Source organism: Nomascus leucogenys, chromosome 7b, assembly GCF_006542625.1.
Source record: "Nomascus leucogenys isolate Asia chromosome 7b, Asia_NLE_v1, whole genome shotgun sequence".
NCBI lineage: Eukaryota > Metazoa > Chordata > Mammalia > Primates > Hylobatidae > Nomascus > Nomascus leucogenys.
Genome location: NC_044387.1, coordinates 57,888,692 through 57,905,455, shown reverse-complemented (window position 1 = coordinate 57,905,455; position 16,764 = coordinate 57,888,692). Strand labels below are relative to the sequence as shown.

Genomic DNA, 16,764 nt, shown 5'->3' with positions numbered 1-16,764 from the left:
TGCAGTTCCTGTGTCTTGATAAATTGGCTTTGTCTAGGCAGTGGGCAAAGTGAACCCACTGGGGGGCCACAAATCCTCCAGCCCCAGCCAAGCTCTCAGATGACTGAAGCTCAGACCAACATCTTGACTACAACTTCATGAGAAACTCAACCAGAACCAACCCACTAAGCCACTCCCGAATTCCTGATCCACTGAAACCCTGAGATACTACATGTTTGTAGCTCGAAGCCATAAGATTTTGAGATAAATTGTTACTCTAAATCAATACAACCGATACCCACTCTGCCCCAGCACTGTCCCCACAGTCATGGAGTTACCTAGACCACAACAGCAGGTCTTCTCTAGTCTTCCTGCCTCCTGTCTCGAGCCCCTCCAATTTTTTCTCTACATAGGGTCCAGACTAAACTCAAGTTCTACTTATCAAGAAATGTTTATTTTGGCCAAGCACAGTGGCTCACGCCTGTAATCCCAGCACTTTGGGAGGCCAAGGCGGGCAGATTTCTTGAGGTCAGGAGTTCAAGACCAGCCTGGGCAACATAGTGAAATGCCATCTCTACCCAAAAAAAAAAAAATACATACATATATATACATATATATATACACACACACACACAAAATGTGTGTATATATATACACACACACACACAATTATATATATATATACAAAAATTAGCCAGGTGTGGTGGCATATGCCTGTAATCCCAGCTACTCAGGAGGCTGAGGCACAAGAATTACTTGAACCCGGGAGGCAGAGGTTGCAGTGAGCTAAGATTGCACCACTGCATTCTAGCCCGGGCGACAGAGCGAAACTCTGTCTCAAAAAAAGAAAAGAAAAGAAATAAAAGATCATGGCTCAAAACCTCTCATGGTCCTCCATTAAGCGGCCCTCAGTTAAGTATTTTGTGCTACTTCCAGGAAGTTATTTAGTGCAGTGGTAGAGGATTTGGCATCCCTGAGCTAATTTGAGGGCAGTGTAGCATGAAGGAGCTACTCCTTCCAGGGGTCCAGGCCAAACAAGGACTCTTCATGATCCTTGTTTGCCCTGGCCCCCTGGAATGCCAATCCAAGGGCCACCAGGGGAGGGTAGAAGGGGCACCAGGCAGCTGAGCCTGAGACAGGTCTTTGTTTCGAAGTCCACAATGGCAGGATGCCCAGCACAGACCCAGCTTCCCAGGCTTCCTCCAAAGCAGGACAAGGGGGCTGGAGGCTTGGCATCCATGCTGCTATGCTCAGGCAGGAGCATGCCAGGGGGACTCTCAATGTGCTCTGGCAGGTTGAGGAGGGGTGGGGCGGATAATATGAGAAGCCTTGAGGAGGAAGTGGAAGCATCTGTGATAAGACTGAGGCCTTCCTAGGCCTTTGTCCATTACAGCTCCAGAAGCTGGTGGGGCATTAGGTTCCACTGCTGCCCCCACTCAGTGCACAGAGGCACAGGTGGGGAGGACCTTGTGCAAGGTCACACAGCTCAGATGTACCGAAGCCAGGATCTGAGCACAAGTCGAACTCCAGAGCCCCTGTTCTTTTCTATTTTTATTTATTTTTTGAGATGGAATCTCATTCTGTCACCCAAGCTGGAGTGCAGTGGCGCAATCTTGGCTCACAGCAACCTCTGCCTCCTGGGCTCAAGCGATTCTCCTGCCTCAGCCTTCTGAGTATTCTGAGTAGCTGGGATTAGAGGTGCCCACCACCATGTCGTCTAATTTTTTTTTTTTTTTTTTTTTTTTTTGAGACGAAGTCTTGCTCTTGTCCCTCAGGCTGGAGTGCAGTGGCATGATCTCGGCTCACTGCAACCTCTGCCTCCCGGGTTCAAGTGATTCTCCTGCCTCAGCCTCCCAAGTAGCTGGGATTACAGGTGCCTGCCACCATGCCTGGCTAATTTTTGTATTTTTAGTAGAGACGGGGTTTCACCATGTTGGCCAGGCTGGTCTCGAACTCCTGACCTCAGGTGATCCGCCCATCTTGGCCTCCCAGAGTGCTGGGATTACAGGCATGAGCCACCACATCCCACCAAACCGAAGCTTTTTGACTCCCAATCCAGTGCTCTCTGTGTCCACTGCTGGGAGGGGTGATAGGGATGGCTTTGGCTGTGGCCTTGGGGGAATCACCTCAAAGTCTAATGGTCCTGAATCTGGTGACAAACTAGCTCCCAGGTCACACACAACCCCAATTACCTGTCCCCACAACCACCAGAGGCAGGCTTTAATCTGACGTGACGCTCACTCATTAGCCAAGCATCCCACAAGGCCTAGAAATGAGGGTGGTACAGGGAGGTCCCTGCTATGGCAGTGGGGGCCCGTTGGATGGGAAAGGGTCCTAAGTCACCGAGGAGGATTTGACCACAGCCATCCATCCCTCCATCCTGCCTGGCAAAGCCTGAGAGTGGAGGCTAGAGGTACCCAAGCTGCTCAGGGACTGGGCTGGGCCAGCAGCATCTCTGAGTCATAGAGAGGGTGGGTGACGGGTGACTCAGCCCAGGCCCACTTCCCCTTCTGTAAGGCAGCCTGGGCAGAGGCTGGGGCCAGGAAACCCCATACCAGTCCTCCTAGGCCTTCCCTACCCACTCCCACCCCGCCGTGGGCTGGCCCTTTACTCAGCCCTGCCTAGCACTGGCTGGCACTGTGGTCCCTTACGAATTCTGGTTACTGAATCTGAATGATTCCTCCCTGAATCTCAGTCTCCCTAGACCGCAGCCCCAGCCTCGTCTAGCTCCTGGTCCTCACACAAATGGGAGACATTTTGCAGATGGTTTCCAGAAAGGTTGGGTGAATACCCCAAGATAAAAGCAGAGCCAGTTGGTGCCATTACCTCCTTCCTCACTCCTGGCCCTGCCCAGCGCTTCTCGTTCGAACCCTCTCCATAGGGATCATCAGTTCCATTTTGAAGATCTGGAAGCTGAAGCCTAGGGAGGGGAGGCTCCCAGTCAGGTGGGCAGAGCAGGATTAGGTTCCAGGTGTTCTCACTCCAACCTGGGTCCTTATCATCTTTAACAGGTGGTCTCCAGGAGAGGTAGCTGGGTGGGGAGAGTTAAGTGTTACAAGCGCCAAGGAAAGGCTCAGAGGTAAATAACAAAGCTGACGCCGGCTGGCGAGTCAGGGAGCTCTGGGGGTTGGGACTCCTGTCTTAGGTTCCCTACATGGGAGCTCTGCTCCCCTACACCCCTGCAAGCCTCCTGAGCACAGTCCCTTGTCAAGACCCTCATCAGCCCCTTTTTTTTCCCCAGAGATAGGGTCTTGCTCTGTCACCCAGGCTGGAGTGCAGTGGCATGATCATCGTGCACTGCAGCCTCCAACTCCTGGCCTCAAGCAATTGGATTTTTCTTTTCTTTTTTGAGATGGAGTTTCAGTTTTGTTGGCCAAGCTGGAGTGCAATGGCAAAATCTCGGCTCACTGCAACCTCTGCCTCCTGGGTTCCAGTGATTCTCCAGCCTCAGGTGCATGCCAGCAGGCCCGGCTAATTTTTTTGTATTTTTAGTAGAGACAGGGTTTCAGCATGTTGGCCAGGCTGGTCTCGAACCCCTGACGTCAGGTGATCCGCCCGCCTCCCACAGTGCTGGGATTACAGGTGTGAGCCACCGCGCCCAGCCTGGATTTCTCTTTTTTAAATAGAGTTACATGTTTGGGTTTTCTCCTCCAGGCAGGGGTTTAAGCTGTGAGAAGGGAGGAGGTTGTTGTAGGAAGCGGGGACTGGACAGAGGGAACAGCATGTGCAAAGGCTTCAGTGAGCAGGCCTGGTATCACGGGTAACTAAAAGAAGTTGGTGAGGCTGGAAGGCAGAGCCCAGGGGAAGGGAGACGAGCTGGGTGAGGATGCAGGTGCCAGGTCCTGAGGGAGCTGGGGTCTGGGGTAGGAAATCCTGACTTTGTCCCAAGAGCAGTGAGGAACATCAGAATGTGCATGTTTTAGTGAGATCCCTCTGGGTGAAGGGGGCTGTGTGTAAGATGGAGTAGAGGGGCCAGGCAGAGCAAGGGGGAGGCCACTGCCACTGTCCAGAAGATGGGCAATGGTGGCCTGGCCAGTGGAAAGATTTGAGGGAATGGCACTGGGTTTGGGGTGGGCGGCCAGACAGACTGCGATGGGTAAGGGTAAGGGTAAGGGAGGATGTCCTAGTTTCTGTGTGGGAAGCCTACCACTCTTCCTATATCCCCTCTGTACCCCCAACAAATGACACAGACATACAAGCAAAAATAGTGTATTTGAGGATGGATGACCCAAAATTGGGGGGCCCAGGGGTGAGGCCACAGCAGCTGCCTGGAGTTGGCATAGACTACCCCAACTCCCTAGGGGAGCCCAGCAGCATAGAAGCCCCCCTGCTGGGCCTCCTAGCTGCCTCCCCGCCAGGAGGAAGGATTGTGTAACCGCCAAGAATCATCATCATCGTCATCATAACAAGTTGAGGTCTTCAAAGTTTGCCCAGCAATTTTTGGCATCGTAATTGATATTAATCATAATAATGACTCTGACAAGCACAGGGACTGTGCCAGGCTTGGACCCACCATCCAGTGATGAGCAGAGTCTGTGGCAGGGGTGAGGCAGGCAGGGATGGAAGGCAGGTCTCCCTGGAGTCCCCATTCCAATCTCCAAGGCAGCCCTTCCAGAAGGCTCCCCTCCCCGCCATGGCCCCCAGTAGAGGTCACTGCCTGTTCTCCACCTTTTTTTTTTTTGAGACAGGGTCTCGCTCTGTCTCCCAGGCTGGAGTGCAGTGGCATACAATCTTGGCTCACTGCAGCCTCGATCTCCAGGGCTCAAGTGATCCTCCCACCTCAGCCTCCCATGTAGCTGGGACTACAGGCACACGCCACCATGCCCAGCTAATTTTTCTACTTTTAGTAGAGATGAGGTTTTGCCATGTTAGCCAGGCTGGTCTCAAACTCCTGGCCTCAGGTGATCCACCCACCTCGGACTCTGGAAGTGCTGGGATTATAGGCGTGAGCCACCATGCCCAGCCCTGTTCTCCATTCTTTCTGTGGCCACGGCTGAGGCTGGATTCAGGCCAGGGCCATCCCAGGTGGCTCCTGAGATCCCCCAGGTCTCAAAGACCCTTGCTGGGCTGGTCCCTCCGCCACAGACCCCGACGGGCAGCCCAGGAGGCCACAAACTCGCAGTTGTGGTAAAGGAACATTCCTGAAAGAGTGAGGGTGATGCCCACGTAGCTGAGGGCACTGAGGCGGCTGCCAAACAACAGCCGGGACAGGACGAGGTTGCCCACCACGGTGAGGTTGCCCAGGACATGGACGGTGAGGGCAGAGGTGAGGGCCAGCAGGGAGAAGCTGGCCAGGTTATAGAGAACAGACAGGAGGCAGCTGAGCAGGATGCAGGCCCAGAGGCGAGAGTCGCCAGCAGCGGGTGGTGGGGCGACGCCAGCCTCCAGCACCAGGGCTGCACCCGCCAGCAGGCAGAAGCTGGGCAGCGAGGTGGCGTAGAGCAGGGTCACCGCGTCCAGCCTCTCCTCCTGCAGCAGGGCACCTGCAACAGGACAACCGCCATGAGCACCCAGAAGGACACAACCCCCTCCAGCCACCCCAGTATGACCCCTATGGCCGATCCTCCAAGAAGCCTACCGGGACCCCTCGGGCAGGGCTAGTGGCTCCTGATCTGAAACATGACAGTCAAGAGTTGGAGTCAGACCACCTGGGTTTGTGACCTGTGTCCACCCGAGTAGCTGTGACCTGGGCTCACGAGAGGCACTGAACCTCTGTAAGCCTGAATTTCCTCACCCGGAGAGTTGGGTAATAATAAAACCTAATCACGGGTTGTTGTAAACATTTTAAAAGACATAAAGCCCTTAAATGGGAAATGCTCAGTAAACATAAAAAACTAAAATAAATAAGTCTGTTATCAGCCACTTCAAACTGCCTCCCACGAGCTGAAACAATGATCTGCTTGGGATATCTAAATGATCAATAAGCATGAAGACTAAGTGGCTCAAAAAACATTACAAAGGCTGGGTGTGGTGGCTCATGCCTGTAATCCCAGCACTTTGGGAGGGCGGATCGCTTGAGCCCAGGAGTTTGAGACCCACCCAGGGAATGTGATAAAACCCTGTCTCTACACAATACAAATATTAGCTGGGAGTGGTGGCACGTGCCTGTAGTCCCAGCTACTCAGGAGGCTGAGGCAGGAGGATCTTGAGCTCAGGAAGTGGAGGTTGCAGTGAGCCAAGATTGCACCACTGCACTCCAGCCTGAGCGAGACCCTGTCTTAAAAAAAAAAAAACAAAAAATCGGTCAGGTGCGGTGGCTTATGCCTGTCACCCCAATACTTTGAGAGGCTGAGGCAGGAGGATTACTTGAGCCCAGAGGAAGGCTACAGTGAGCTATGATGATGCTACTGCACTCCACCTCAATGACCAGAGCAAGACCCTGTCTCTAAAAAATAAAAATACATCTTCAGGGGCTGCCCTGGCCCTGAAGGTCCTAGGTTCTTTTTTTTTTTTTTTTCTTTTTGGAGACAGAGTCTTGCTTTGTTGCCCAGGCTGGAGTGCAGTGGAATGATCTCGGCTTACTGCAACTTCTGCCTCCCAGGTTCAAGTGATTCTCCTGCCTCAGCTCCTAAGTAGCTGGGATCACAGGCATGCACCACCACACCTGGCTAATTTTTGTATTTTTAGCAGAGATGGGGTTTTGCCATGTTGGCCAGGCTGTTCTCGAACTCCTGACCTCAGGTGATCCTCCCACCTCAGCCTCCCAAAGTGCTGGGATTACAGGTGCGAGCTAGTGCACCCAGCCCAAGGTTCTTCACCCAGCTTCGAAGACTCTGCATCAACTGGCCCCAACCACCTTTCCCGCCTCAGCCCTTATTACTCCCACACTGCAGTTCCAGCCACCATGAAAGGGCAGGCCAGCAGAGGGTCCCAACTCTGCCACTTACTAGCTACATGGGGGCCTTTGCATTAAAAAAGAAGAGTTGGCCGGGCGCGGTGGCTCAAGCCTGTAATCCCAGCACTTTGGGAGGCCGAGGCGGGCAGATCACGAGGTCAGGAGATCGAGACCATCCTGGCTAACACAGTGAAAACCCGTCTCTACTAAAAATACAAAAAATTAGCCGGGTGTGTTGGCGGGCGCCTGTAGTCCCAGCTACTGGGGAGGCTGAGGCAGGAGAATGGCGTGAACCCGGGAGGCGGAGCTTGCAGTGAGCCGAGATCGCGCCACTGCACTCCAGCCTGGGGCACAGAGCAAGACTCCGTCTCAAAAAAATAAATAAATAAATAAATAAAAATAAAAAAGAAGAGTTTATAAAAGAAAATAATAAATTGGGTCAAAAGGGTGACCCATTCATTGCCTCATTCACTTATGACCACTGGAGTGACAAGGGAACAAAAGGTCATTGTGGGATCTTGGCTCTCACTCACTGTTTATAACTGATAATCAGCATTTTTTTTTCCTGCTAATACTGTGGCTTGTCAAGATGAATCCAGGACTAAGACGAAACCTTTTCACTTTGTAAGGGAAGAGAGGATCTTGCTGCTTTGCCTATGTGTGACTGTGTATCTGTGTGTACCTGTGTGTACATGTGCCACCACCAGCCAATTCACAAAGGGGTGCCCAGGCGAAATGACATTATTATTATTATTATTATTATTATTATTTGAGACAGGGTCTGGATCTGTTGCCCAGGCTGGAGTGTAGTGGCACGACGTCAGCTTACTGCAGCCTCTGCCTTCCGAGCTCAAGCGACCCTCCTGCCTCAGCCTCCCAAGTAGCTGGGGCTACAGGCATGCACCATCACCCCTGAAAATTTTTGTATTTTTTATAGAGATGGGGTTTCGTCATCTGGTTCACCCAGGCTGGTCTCAAACTCCTAGACTCAAGCAATCTGCTCAGCTTGGCTTCCCAAAGTGCTGGGATTACAGGTGTGAGCCATTGCGCCTGGCTGAAATGACATTATTTGCATGAGGGCAATGATGGCATGGGGCCTTTGCCAAGTTAGTGGAGAGAGATGAGTAGTCGACACAGGTCCCCTCCCAGGCCTCTGTGAGCCTCTATGCATTTTCTGACACACACTTTCCAAAAAGCCACAGAGATGCTTACTCATAGGCTATGCTTAGAATAGGAAATTTTATTTCTCTCTCAATTTCATTCCGATGTTTTAGCTTTGTTCTCTAGGTGACAAACAGTCCCTCTGGCTCAAGCGTTTCTAGAAATGAACAGATAATCAGAATGCCTCCTGCCCGCAGGCTCGAAAGTTAACACTGTTATGAGCTACCTGTGGCTTGCACGTTAAAGGTCCCATCACAGGAAGGCGGTTGGGTTTTCAGGTGAACTTCACCTTTGGTAAATTTCACCCTCTGCAAGGCATCCAGGCAGGAAGGTCCTAACCTTCCCACCCATCTCCTCACACCCATTGTACATCCCACCCAATCCTCCACCTCCTCTCCCTGCAGCCCAGGGAAAGGGCAGCAATTAGCTGTCAGAGGCAACGACTGGCTTCTACCTGGGGACCCCAAAATATCAGCCTGTTTGTCCTGCCTCATTGCCACCTCTCCTTCTATTGGAACATGGCCAAGTTTCTGTCACATGCAGACAACAGCTGACCCTTCTCTAAACCTTGTCTGCTTGCTATTGGTTTGTCCCTTTTGCTTTTTCACGGGCTGTGTGATACTGTCTCCCTCTCTCCACGCCTCGGTCTCCTTGTGAGTAGTGTGGCTCGGGTAGCAACAGCCCCCTCACACGTGAGGTGCTGAACACAGGGCCTGATGCCCTGTGTGATGCCCTTGATGCCGGCTCACCCCGGCAGCTGGCATGATCCCCACACCCTGCTCCTGCTGGCTGACACCCTGTGCTCTGGCATGGCCTGTTTCCCATTCCCAGATCACCCTTTCCTCCTCCTTCAGTATGAAGAACTGGGCATGGTGTGGGCACCTAGGGAGGCCCCAACAGATGTTTGCTCTCATGGTTACATTATTGTCATCATCATTGGAAGTCTCTTCCCCTAGACAGCCTTCTCAGGGCTCCCCAGGAAGAAGCAACCGCTCCCCAACACCTGTGACCACTTTGACTCTAGAACTTCTTTTTTGCCATCCTGATCTCTATATCTGAGTGCATCTCCCCCATCAGCCTAAGAGCTCAGAGGGGTTGAGTCCGCCTGTTCTGTGATGCAGGGGGGGGGTCCAGCTGAGAGCAAGCTCAGCAGGCTGGCGCCCCACTTCCCACCCTTTCTGTGGGTAGGAGGATGGCATAACCCCTCTCCTTGTGCAGGTCCCCAGGCCTACAACTGGCCCAAGAAGGAGGGAAGTCGCTGGCCCTGCCAACAGCTACCTGGGCTCTCCTCTTTCTGGATACTTTTTTTTTTTTTTTTTTTTTTTGAGACGGAGTCTCGCTCTGTCTCCCAGGCTGGAGTGCAGTGGCACTATCTGGGCTCACTGTAAGCTCTGCCTCCCGGGTTCACGCCATTCTCCTGCCTCAGCCTCCCGAGTAGCTGGGACTACAGGTGCCCGCCACCACACCTGGCAAATTTTTTGTATTTTTTAGTAGAGACGGGGTTTCACCGTGTTAGCCAGGATGGTCTTGATCTCCTGACCTCATGATCCGCCCGCCTTGGCCTCCCAAAGTGCTGGGATTACAGGTGTAAGCCACCACGCCTGGCCTTTTTTTTTTTTTTTGAGATGTCGCCCGGGCTAGAGTGTAATGGTGTGATATCTTGGCTCACTGCAACCTCTGCCTCCCCGGTTCAAGAGATTCTCCTACCTCAGCCTCCCGAGTAGCTGGGATTACAGGCATGCACCAACATGCCCAGCTAATTTTTTTGTATTTTTAGTAGAGACGGGGATTCACCATGCTGGCCAGGCTGGTCTCGAACTCCTGACCTCAAGTGATCTGCCCTCCTTGGCTTCCCAAAACGCTGGGATTATAGGCGTGAGCCACTGTGCCCAGCCTTCTTTCTGGATACTTGCCCTCTGCTCCCACAAACTCTGCTCTCAGGAATGGAGCTGGCATCAGCCACGTACACCCGAGTCTGAATCTGGCCCTGGTGCCTCTCCTGGAGCCTCTTGCAGTAGAAACCTCCTTTTGTTCAAAACCTATCTCAGGCCGGGTGTGGTGGCTCATGCCCATAATCCCAGCACTTTAGGCCGAGGTGGGTAAATCACTTGAGTCTAGGAGTTGGAGACCAGCCTGGGCAACATGATGAAACCCCATTTCTACAAAAAATACAAAAATTAGCCGGGCATGGAGGTGCGCCTATAGTCCTAGCTACTCGGGAGGCTGAGGTGGGAGGATTGCCCGAGCCTGGGAAATTGAGGCTGCAGTGAGCCACTGCACTCCAGCCTGGATGACAGAGCAAGACCCTCTCATAAACAAACAAGAAAAATAACCTATCTCACACCCTGGCTCAAGTCTGTTCCTCCCCATCTCTGCAGGGCTCTTATCTCTGTTAGTGGGGCCTCTAGCCCCCTAAACTCCCTCCTGAATCTGGCAGCCCAACCAGTCTATGAGGTCGGCTCGCCTGTCAGAGCCATCAATAAATCTATTGGCATGTTGGCTCACACCTGTAATTCCAGCACTTTGGGAGGCCCGGAAGAAGATCACTTGAGGCCAGGGGTTCGAGACCAGCCTGGATAATATAGTGAACCCCTGTTTCTACAAAGAAAAAAAAAATTAAAAAATTAGCCAGGATGGTGGCATGAGCCTGTAGTCCCAGCTACTCAGGAGGCTGAGGCACAAGAATTGCTTGAACCCAGGAGGCAGAGGCTGCAGTGAGCCGAGATTGTGCTGCTGCATTCCAGCCTGGGTGACGGAGAAAGATTGTCTCAAAAAAATAATATTAAAATAAAATTTAAAAATTATAATTTACAAAGTATGTACCCTCTGCCAGGCCCCGGGGCTAGGTTCCAGGAACACAGAGTTGCCCCAAGTCTGTCTGGCAGGCAGCAGACAGGTAACCAGGTGGTGATCATACATGGCATTTGGAACCATGACAGGGGGAGCAGAGGGTGCTGCAGGAGCCCAGAGCAAGGACCCAACCTCCCCAGGGGTCAGGGAGTTAAGACTGGGGAGGGAGGGAAGGAGGGAGCTGACAGGAGTCAAGATGCAGCCCGATGCCAGGCACATGCCACTCCATGCCCAAGTGCCTGAGGCCTGGCTGGCCATAGCCCCTCCTGCAGGCTGGGGCTGCCTGGGTCCCAGTGTGAGAAGCACTGACTATTTCTCAGCAGGGGCAGCATGTGCCTTGAGGTTAGGACCTTCACAGCCCTGTGGCCTGCACCGGGGTGCCCACAGGTCAGGTTTCCCAGTGCAGACTCACGCCCAGAGCTCATGCCTGTGCTCAACCTCCAGCTCTCATGTAACCTGAGGGCAAAAAATAGAACTGGGTTTTGGCCCTGCCTTGGGGCCAGGGAGGATAGAGACAGGGCCTCTGTGTCTCAGCTCTGAATATGACAGGGCAGGGCTGAACTCTGACTTCAATCTTCCCTGGCTGTGGGCTGTCATCAACCCCAGCCCAGCACTCTTGGTGTGCCCACTTCCTTCTCTCAGGCCTGGGTCACAGGATCTCAGGGCGAAGGGAGAGCAAGAGGCCCCTTGGACTCCATCAACTCCAACTCTCCTCCACTGACAGATGAGGAAACTGAGGCCCAGATAAAATCCTGATCTGCCCAAGGTTGCCCAGCAAATATGAGCAAAGGTATGGCTGGAACCAGGGTGCCACAGGTATGGGCACTGTGGCCTCCCCTATGTCTCCTTGGGTTGAGGCAGAGACAGGGTAGAAGCTGCGACTCAGATGCCCCTCAGTAGGAAAGGTGGAAGCCAGCCTTCACCCTCAGGCAGAATGATCTAGTGGGTCTGGGCCTGGAGTCTCGGCCCTAAACTGCCCAGAGCCCTGCTGCCCTCTTTCATCAGAGCCAGCATCTGGAGTCACATAGACCATGCTTCACGTCATTAGGGACCCTGTGACCTCTGTGCAAATCATGAACTTCTTTCTTTCTTTCTTCTTTTTTTTTTTTTGAGATGGAGTCTAGCTCTGTCCCTAGGCTGGAGTGCAGTGGTGTGATCTCGGCTCACTGCACCCTCTGCCTCCTGGGTTCAAGTGATTCTCCTGCCTCAGCTTCCCAAGTAGAGGGGATTACAGGCACGTGCTGCCACGCCCAGCTAATTTTTGTATTTTTAGTAGAGACAGGGTTTCACCACTTTGGCCAGGATGGTCTTGATCTCCTGACTTCGTGATCCTCCCACCTCTGTTTCGGGAAGTCAGGGACCCCGAACGGAGGGACCAGCTGAAGCCATGGCAGAAGAACGTGGATTGTGAAGATTTCATGGACATTTATTCGTTCCCCAAATTAATACTTTTATAATTTCTTACGCCTGTCTTTACTGCAATCTCAGAACATAAATTGTGAAGATTTCAGGGACACTTATCACTTCCCCAATCAATACCGTTGTGATTTCCTATGCCTGTCTTTACTTTAATCTCTTAATCCCATCATCTTCATAAGCTGAGGAGGATGTATGTCCGCTCAGGACCCTGTGATGATTGCGTTAACTGCACAAATTGTACAGCATGTGTGTTTGAACAATATGAAATCTGGGCACCTTGAAAAAAGAACAGGATAACAGCAATGTTCAGGGAACAAGAGAAATAACCTTAAACTCTGACCACCGATGAGCCAGGCGGAACAGAGCAATATTTCTTTTCTTTCAAAAGCAAATGGGAGCAATATTGCTGAATTCTTTTTCTCAGCAAGGAACATCCCTGAGAAAGAGAATGCGTCCTGGAGGGTAGGCCTCTAAAATGGCCGTTTCAGGAGGCAGCCATCTTTTATGGTCAAAGCTATAGGGATGAAATAAGCCCCAGTCTCCCATAGCGCTCCCAGGTTGATTAGGACGAGGAAATTCCCACCTAATAAATTTTGGTCAGACCGGTTGTCTGCTCTCAAACCCTGTCTCCTGATAAGATGTTATCAATGACAATGCACGCCCAAAACTTCATTAGCAATTTTAATTTCGCCCCGGTCCTGTGGTCCTGTGATCTCACCCTGCCTCCATTTGCCTTGTGATATTCTATTACCTTGTGAAGCACGTGATCTCTGTGACCCACACCCTATTCGTACACTCCCTCCCCTTTTGAAAATCACTAATAAAAACTTGCTCCTTTTACGGTTCAGGGGGCATCACAGAACCTGCCGACATGTGATATCTCCCCCGGACACCCAGCTTTAAAATTTCTCTCTTTTGTACTCTGTCCCTTTATTTCTGAGACAGGCCAACACTTAGGTAATATAGAAAAAAATCTACGTGAAATATCGGGGGTGAATTTCACCTGATATCTGGCTGAATTTCCCCCAATACACCTCGGCCTCCCAAAGTGCTGGGATTACAGGTGTCAGCCACCATGCTGGGCCGAACTTCTTTCGTTTTTTTGAGACAGAGTCTCATTCTGTCGCCCAGGCTGGAGTGCAGTGGCGTGACCTCAGCTCACTGCAACCTCCTTCTCCCAGGTTCAAGCAATTCTTACGCCTCAGCCTCCCCAGTAGCTGGGATTACAGGTGCACACCACCAGGCCCGGCTAATTTTTTTTTTTTTTTGAGACGGAGTTTCGCTCTTGTTACCCAGGCTGGAGTGCAATAGCGTGATCTCAGCTCACTGCAACCTCCGCCTCCTGGGTTCAAGCGATTCTCTCTCCTCAGCCTTCTGAGTAGCTGGGATTACAGGTGCCCACCATCACGCTCAGCTAATTTTTGTATTTTCAGTAGAGACAGGGTTTCCCCATGTTAGCTAGGCTGGTCTCGAACTCCTGACCTCAGGTGATCCACCGGCCTCGGCCTCCCAAAGTGCTGGGATTACAGCTGTGAGCCACCACGCCTGGCCCATTTTTTTTTTTTTTTTTTTTTTTTTGAGTTGGAGTCTCACTCTGTCACCTAGGCTGGAGTGCAGTGGGGCAATCTCAGCTCACTGCAACCTCTGCGGCCCGGGTTCAAGCTATTCTTCTGCCTCAGCCTCCCGAGTAGCTGGATTACAGATGCCTGCCATGGCGCCCAGTTAATTTTTTTGTATTTTTAGTAGAGATGAGGTTTCACCATCTTGGTTAGTCTGTTCTTGAACTCCTGACCTCGTGATCTACCCACCTCAGCCTCCCAAAGTGCTGGAATTACAGGCATGAGGCACTGCGCCTGGCCCCAATTTTTGTATTTTTAATAGATACAGCGTTTCACCATGTTGGCCAGGGTGGTCTCGAACTCCTGGCCTCAAGAGTCCTCCCGCCTGAGCCTCCCAAAGTGCTGGGATTACAGGCATGAGATGCCATGCCCGGCCTGTCAAATCATGAACTTCTCTGGGTCTTAGTCCCATCATCTGTAAAATGGGGATAAAGTTGGTGGTTGCCATGACAACTCAAGGTCAACACTCAGCACCAAGCCTGTCACACTGTAGCTCCCAGTAAACATCAGCCCTCCCCAGACTTAGGCCTGACCCCTGACCTTCCAAATCCCAGCTCAAGGCTTTACCCTCCTTTTCTCTCCCTGGCCCATGCTTTCTGGCTTTCCTCTGGGCCCAAAGCCTTAGGCCACATCTCTTGGAAGCATGGAGTCTGACTATCTGGGTTCAGATTTTGCCTCTGCTGCTCACTGGCCACGCGGCCCAGGGCAAGCCTCTTCATCTATCAAATGGGAACAATACAGTGAGATAAAGGGCTAGTCAAAGCGTAGATCACTGGCTATCACTAAATACTGGTTTGTAATTCCAGAACTTCAGGAAGCTGAGGTGGGAAGATCGCTGAGGCCAGGAGTTCAAGACCCACCTGGGCAACATAGCAAGACCCTGTGTCTATACAAAAAAAAAAAAAAATTAGCTGGCCAGGTGCGGTGGCTCACACCTGAAATCCTAGCACCTGGGGAGGTCAGGGGTTCAAGACAAGCCTGGCCAACATGGTAAAATGCCGTCTCTACTAAAAATACAAAAATTAGCTTAACGTGGTGATGCGCACCTGTAGTCCCACTTACTTGGGAGGCTGAGGCAGAAGAATCACTTGAACCTAGGATGCGGAGGCTGTAGTGAGCTATCTCACCACTGCACTCCAGCCTGGGCGACAGAGCCAGACCCTGTCTAAATAAGTAAATAAACAAATAAACAGGAGTTGGGCCTCCAGAGCCTGAGTTTGGGGCCTGGAACTCACTGAACTGTTGGCCCTCTCTGAGCCTCAGTTCTGCTTCCTCCACAGCCATGAACCTCAGTTTCCTCATCTGTAAAATGGGACAACAACCATACCCCTCACAGGGCCATCCAGGCCATGCACCCACCCAGACCCCCACCTTCTCAGTTGGCCACCCAGGCACTTACTTTGCTGAACCGACTTGAGTCCGCGGAGGCAGGTGGCTGCGAGCAGGAAGCCACAGCCGGTGGGGGGTGTCCGGAACTCTCCAGCCAGGCTGCAGGCGGCCCCCAGGCAGAGCGGGCCCATGGCGGCCAACTGCAGCGGGTGGTGGCGGCGGCCCAGCAGCAGTGCCGACAGGGCCAGGGTGAACAGAGGCGTGGTGGTAGTGACCAGTTGTGCCAGGTCCAGGGGCACAGCCCTTAGGCCCACGTTGCCACAGGCCATGGAAGTGCCGAAGGTGAGACTGAGCAGTAGGATTCGGCAGCGAGTGCCGCCTGGCATGGGGCGCCGTGCCCCCCGGTGGCATGCCAGAGCTGCCACCAGCATGTGCAGGGCCGACAGCAGTAGGGGCCGCCCAAAGCCGTGCACTGTGAAGATCCATTTGTTGAGGCTTGACATGCTGGCTCCCGCCAGCAGCCACACCAGTGCTGCCATGGCCACCCGGGCCCGGCCAGGCTGCCGGAGGGCCTGAGGGCTGCCAGGGGGCCACTCGGGGGGCCCAGCCGCCCGAGCACCACCAGCTGCTGCTGCTACTTCGGCTGAGGTCATCCTGCCATCATGGTGCTCCGGCGGGCAGCGGCACATCCGCACCAGTGGGGCTAGGGCAGGAGGCGGGCTCCCCAGTGACCACCTCTGGGCCACCAGAGAGTTCCGCTTGGGGCCAGGCTAGATCCTGGTTCCTCCGACCCCGTGTCCCGTTTCAGACAGGTGAGAACACTGCTTACTTGTGCCAGGCCTGTGCCAGCGATGTCTAGGAGCTAAGCTGTGTTTCCAGCTAAGACAGGGCAGAGCCAAGGTCGCGGCTGCTAGGATGCCAGGGTCTCCGATGCTCAAGCGTGGGCTCCAGGCACCTCTGCCCCGTGCCAGGTGGTCTTCACTCTCCTCCTCGCCTAGTGCCCACGTTATGCTTTTAGATGAAATCCTCGTTCCTTTTTTCTCTTCAGTCCCCAGGTCATTAGGGTGCGCGCAGATCCAGACCCTGGGAACTCCTGCGTGCTCTGGCCGTGACGAGGCCTGGCAGGGGGGCGATCCGGGCTCCGCGCCTTGTGGTGCCCGGCCCGGGGGATCGCGGGCTTGCTGCCTCCCACAGTGCCCGGGCAGTGAGCTGACACCACGGCCCGTGCTCCGGCCGGTGCCTGGCGGCGAGCTAGGCGCGGTTCCAGCAGGGCCTGAGCTCCAACTCCTGCTCTCTGAGGCTTTGGCTGCGGCTCTGGCTGCGGCTGTGACTCCGGCTGCGGCTCCTTCTGCGACTCACGCCCGGCTCCAGCTCAGGCCCGGCTCGGCGGGCGCGGCGGTGCGCTCTTGGCTCCGCCTCCGCCTCTGCCTCCGCCGCCGCCGCCCGCTCCCTACACGGAAAATTGGGCTGAGCACCCCCGCCAGGCCCCGCCCCAGGCCAGGCCCCGCCCCCAGACCCGGGAGGGAGGTCTCGCCCAGCCCCAACGCCTCCCGCTCACAGCCCCTCCCCCAT

At 53.4% G+C, this 16,764-nt stretch overlaps 1 protein-coding gene across 4 annotated transcripts in view; it reads right to left on the bottom strand.

Moving 5' to 3' along the window:
• The window catches only part of SLC35E4 (solute carrier family 35 member E4), a 31,206-nt gene extending 14,655 nt beyond the window's left edge, over nt 1–16,551 (bottom strand). For 3 of the 4 annotated variants that reach the window (XR_004031003.1, XR_004031004.1, XR_004031002.1), the window contains exons 1-3: nt 15,263–16,551; nt 4,894–5,462; nt 2,806–3,010 (exon numbers count right to left, since the gene is read on the bottom strand). Coding sequence is in view for 1 of the 4 variants with exons in the window: in XM_003258086.4 (XP_003258134.1) it covers nt 5,029–5,462; nt 15,263–15,881 (1,053 nt within the window). In the remaining 3 variants the exon portion in view is untranslated. Of the gene's footprint in view, nt 1–2,805; nt 3,011–4,172; nt 5,463–15,262 lie in introns of those variants that run through there. The other variant, XM_003258086.4, reaches the window with a different exon arrangement.
• Between the last annotated feature and the right edge of the window lie 213 nt (nt 16,552–16,764).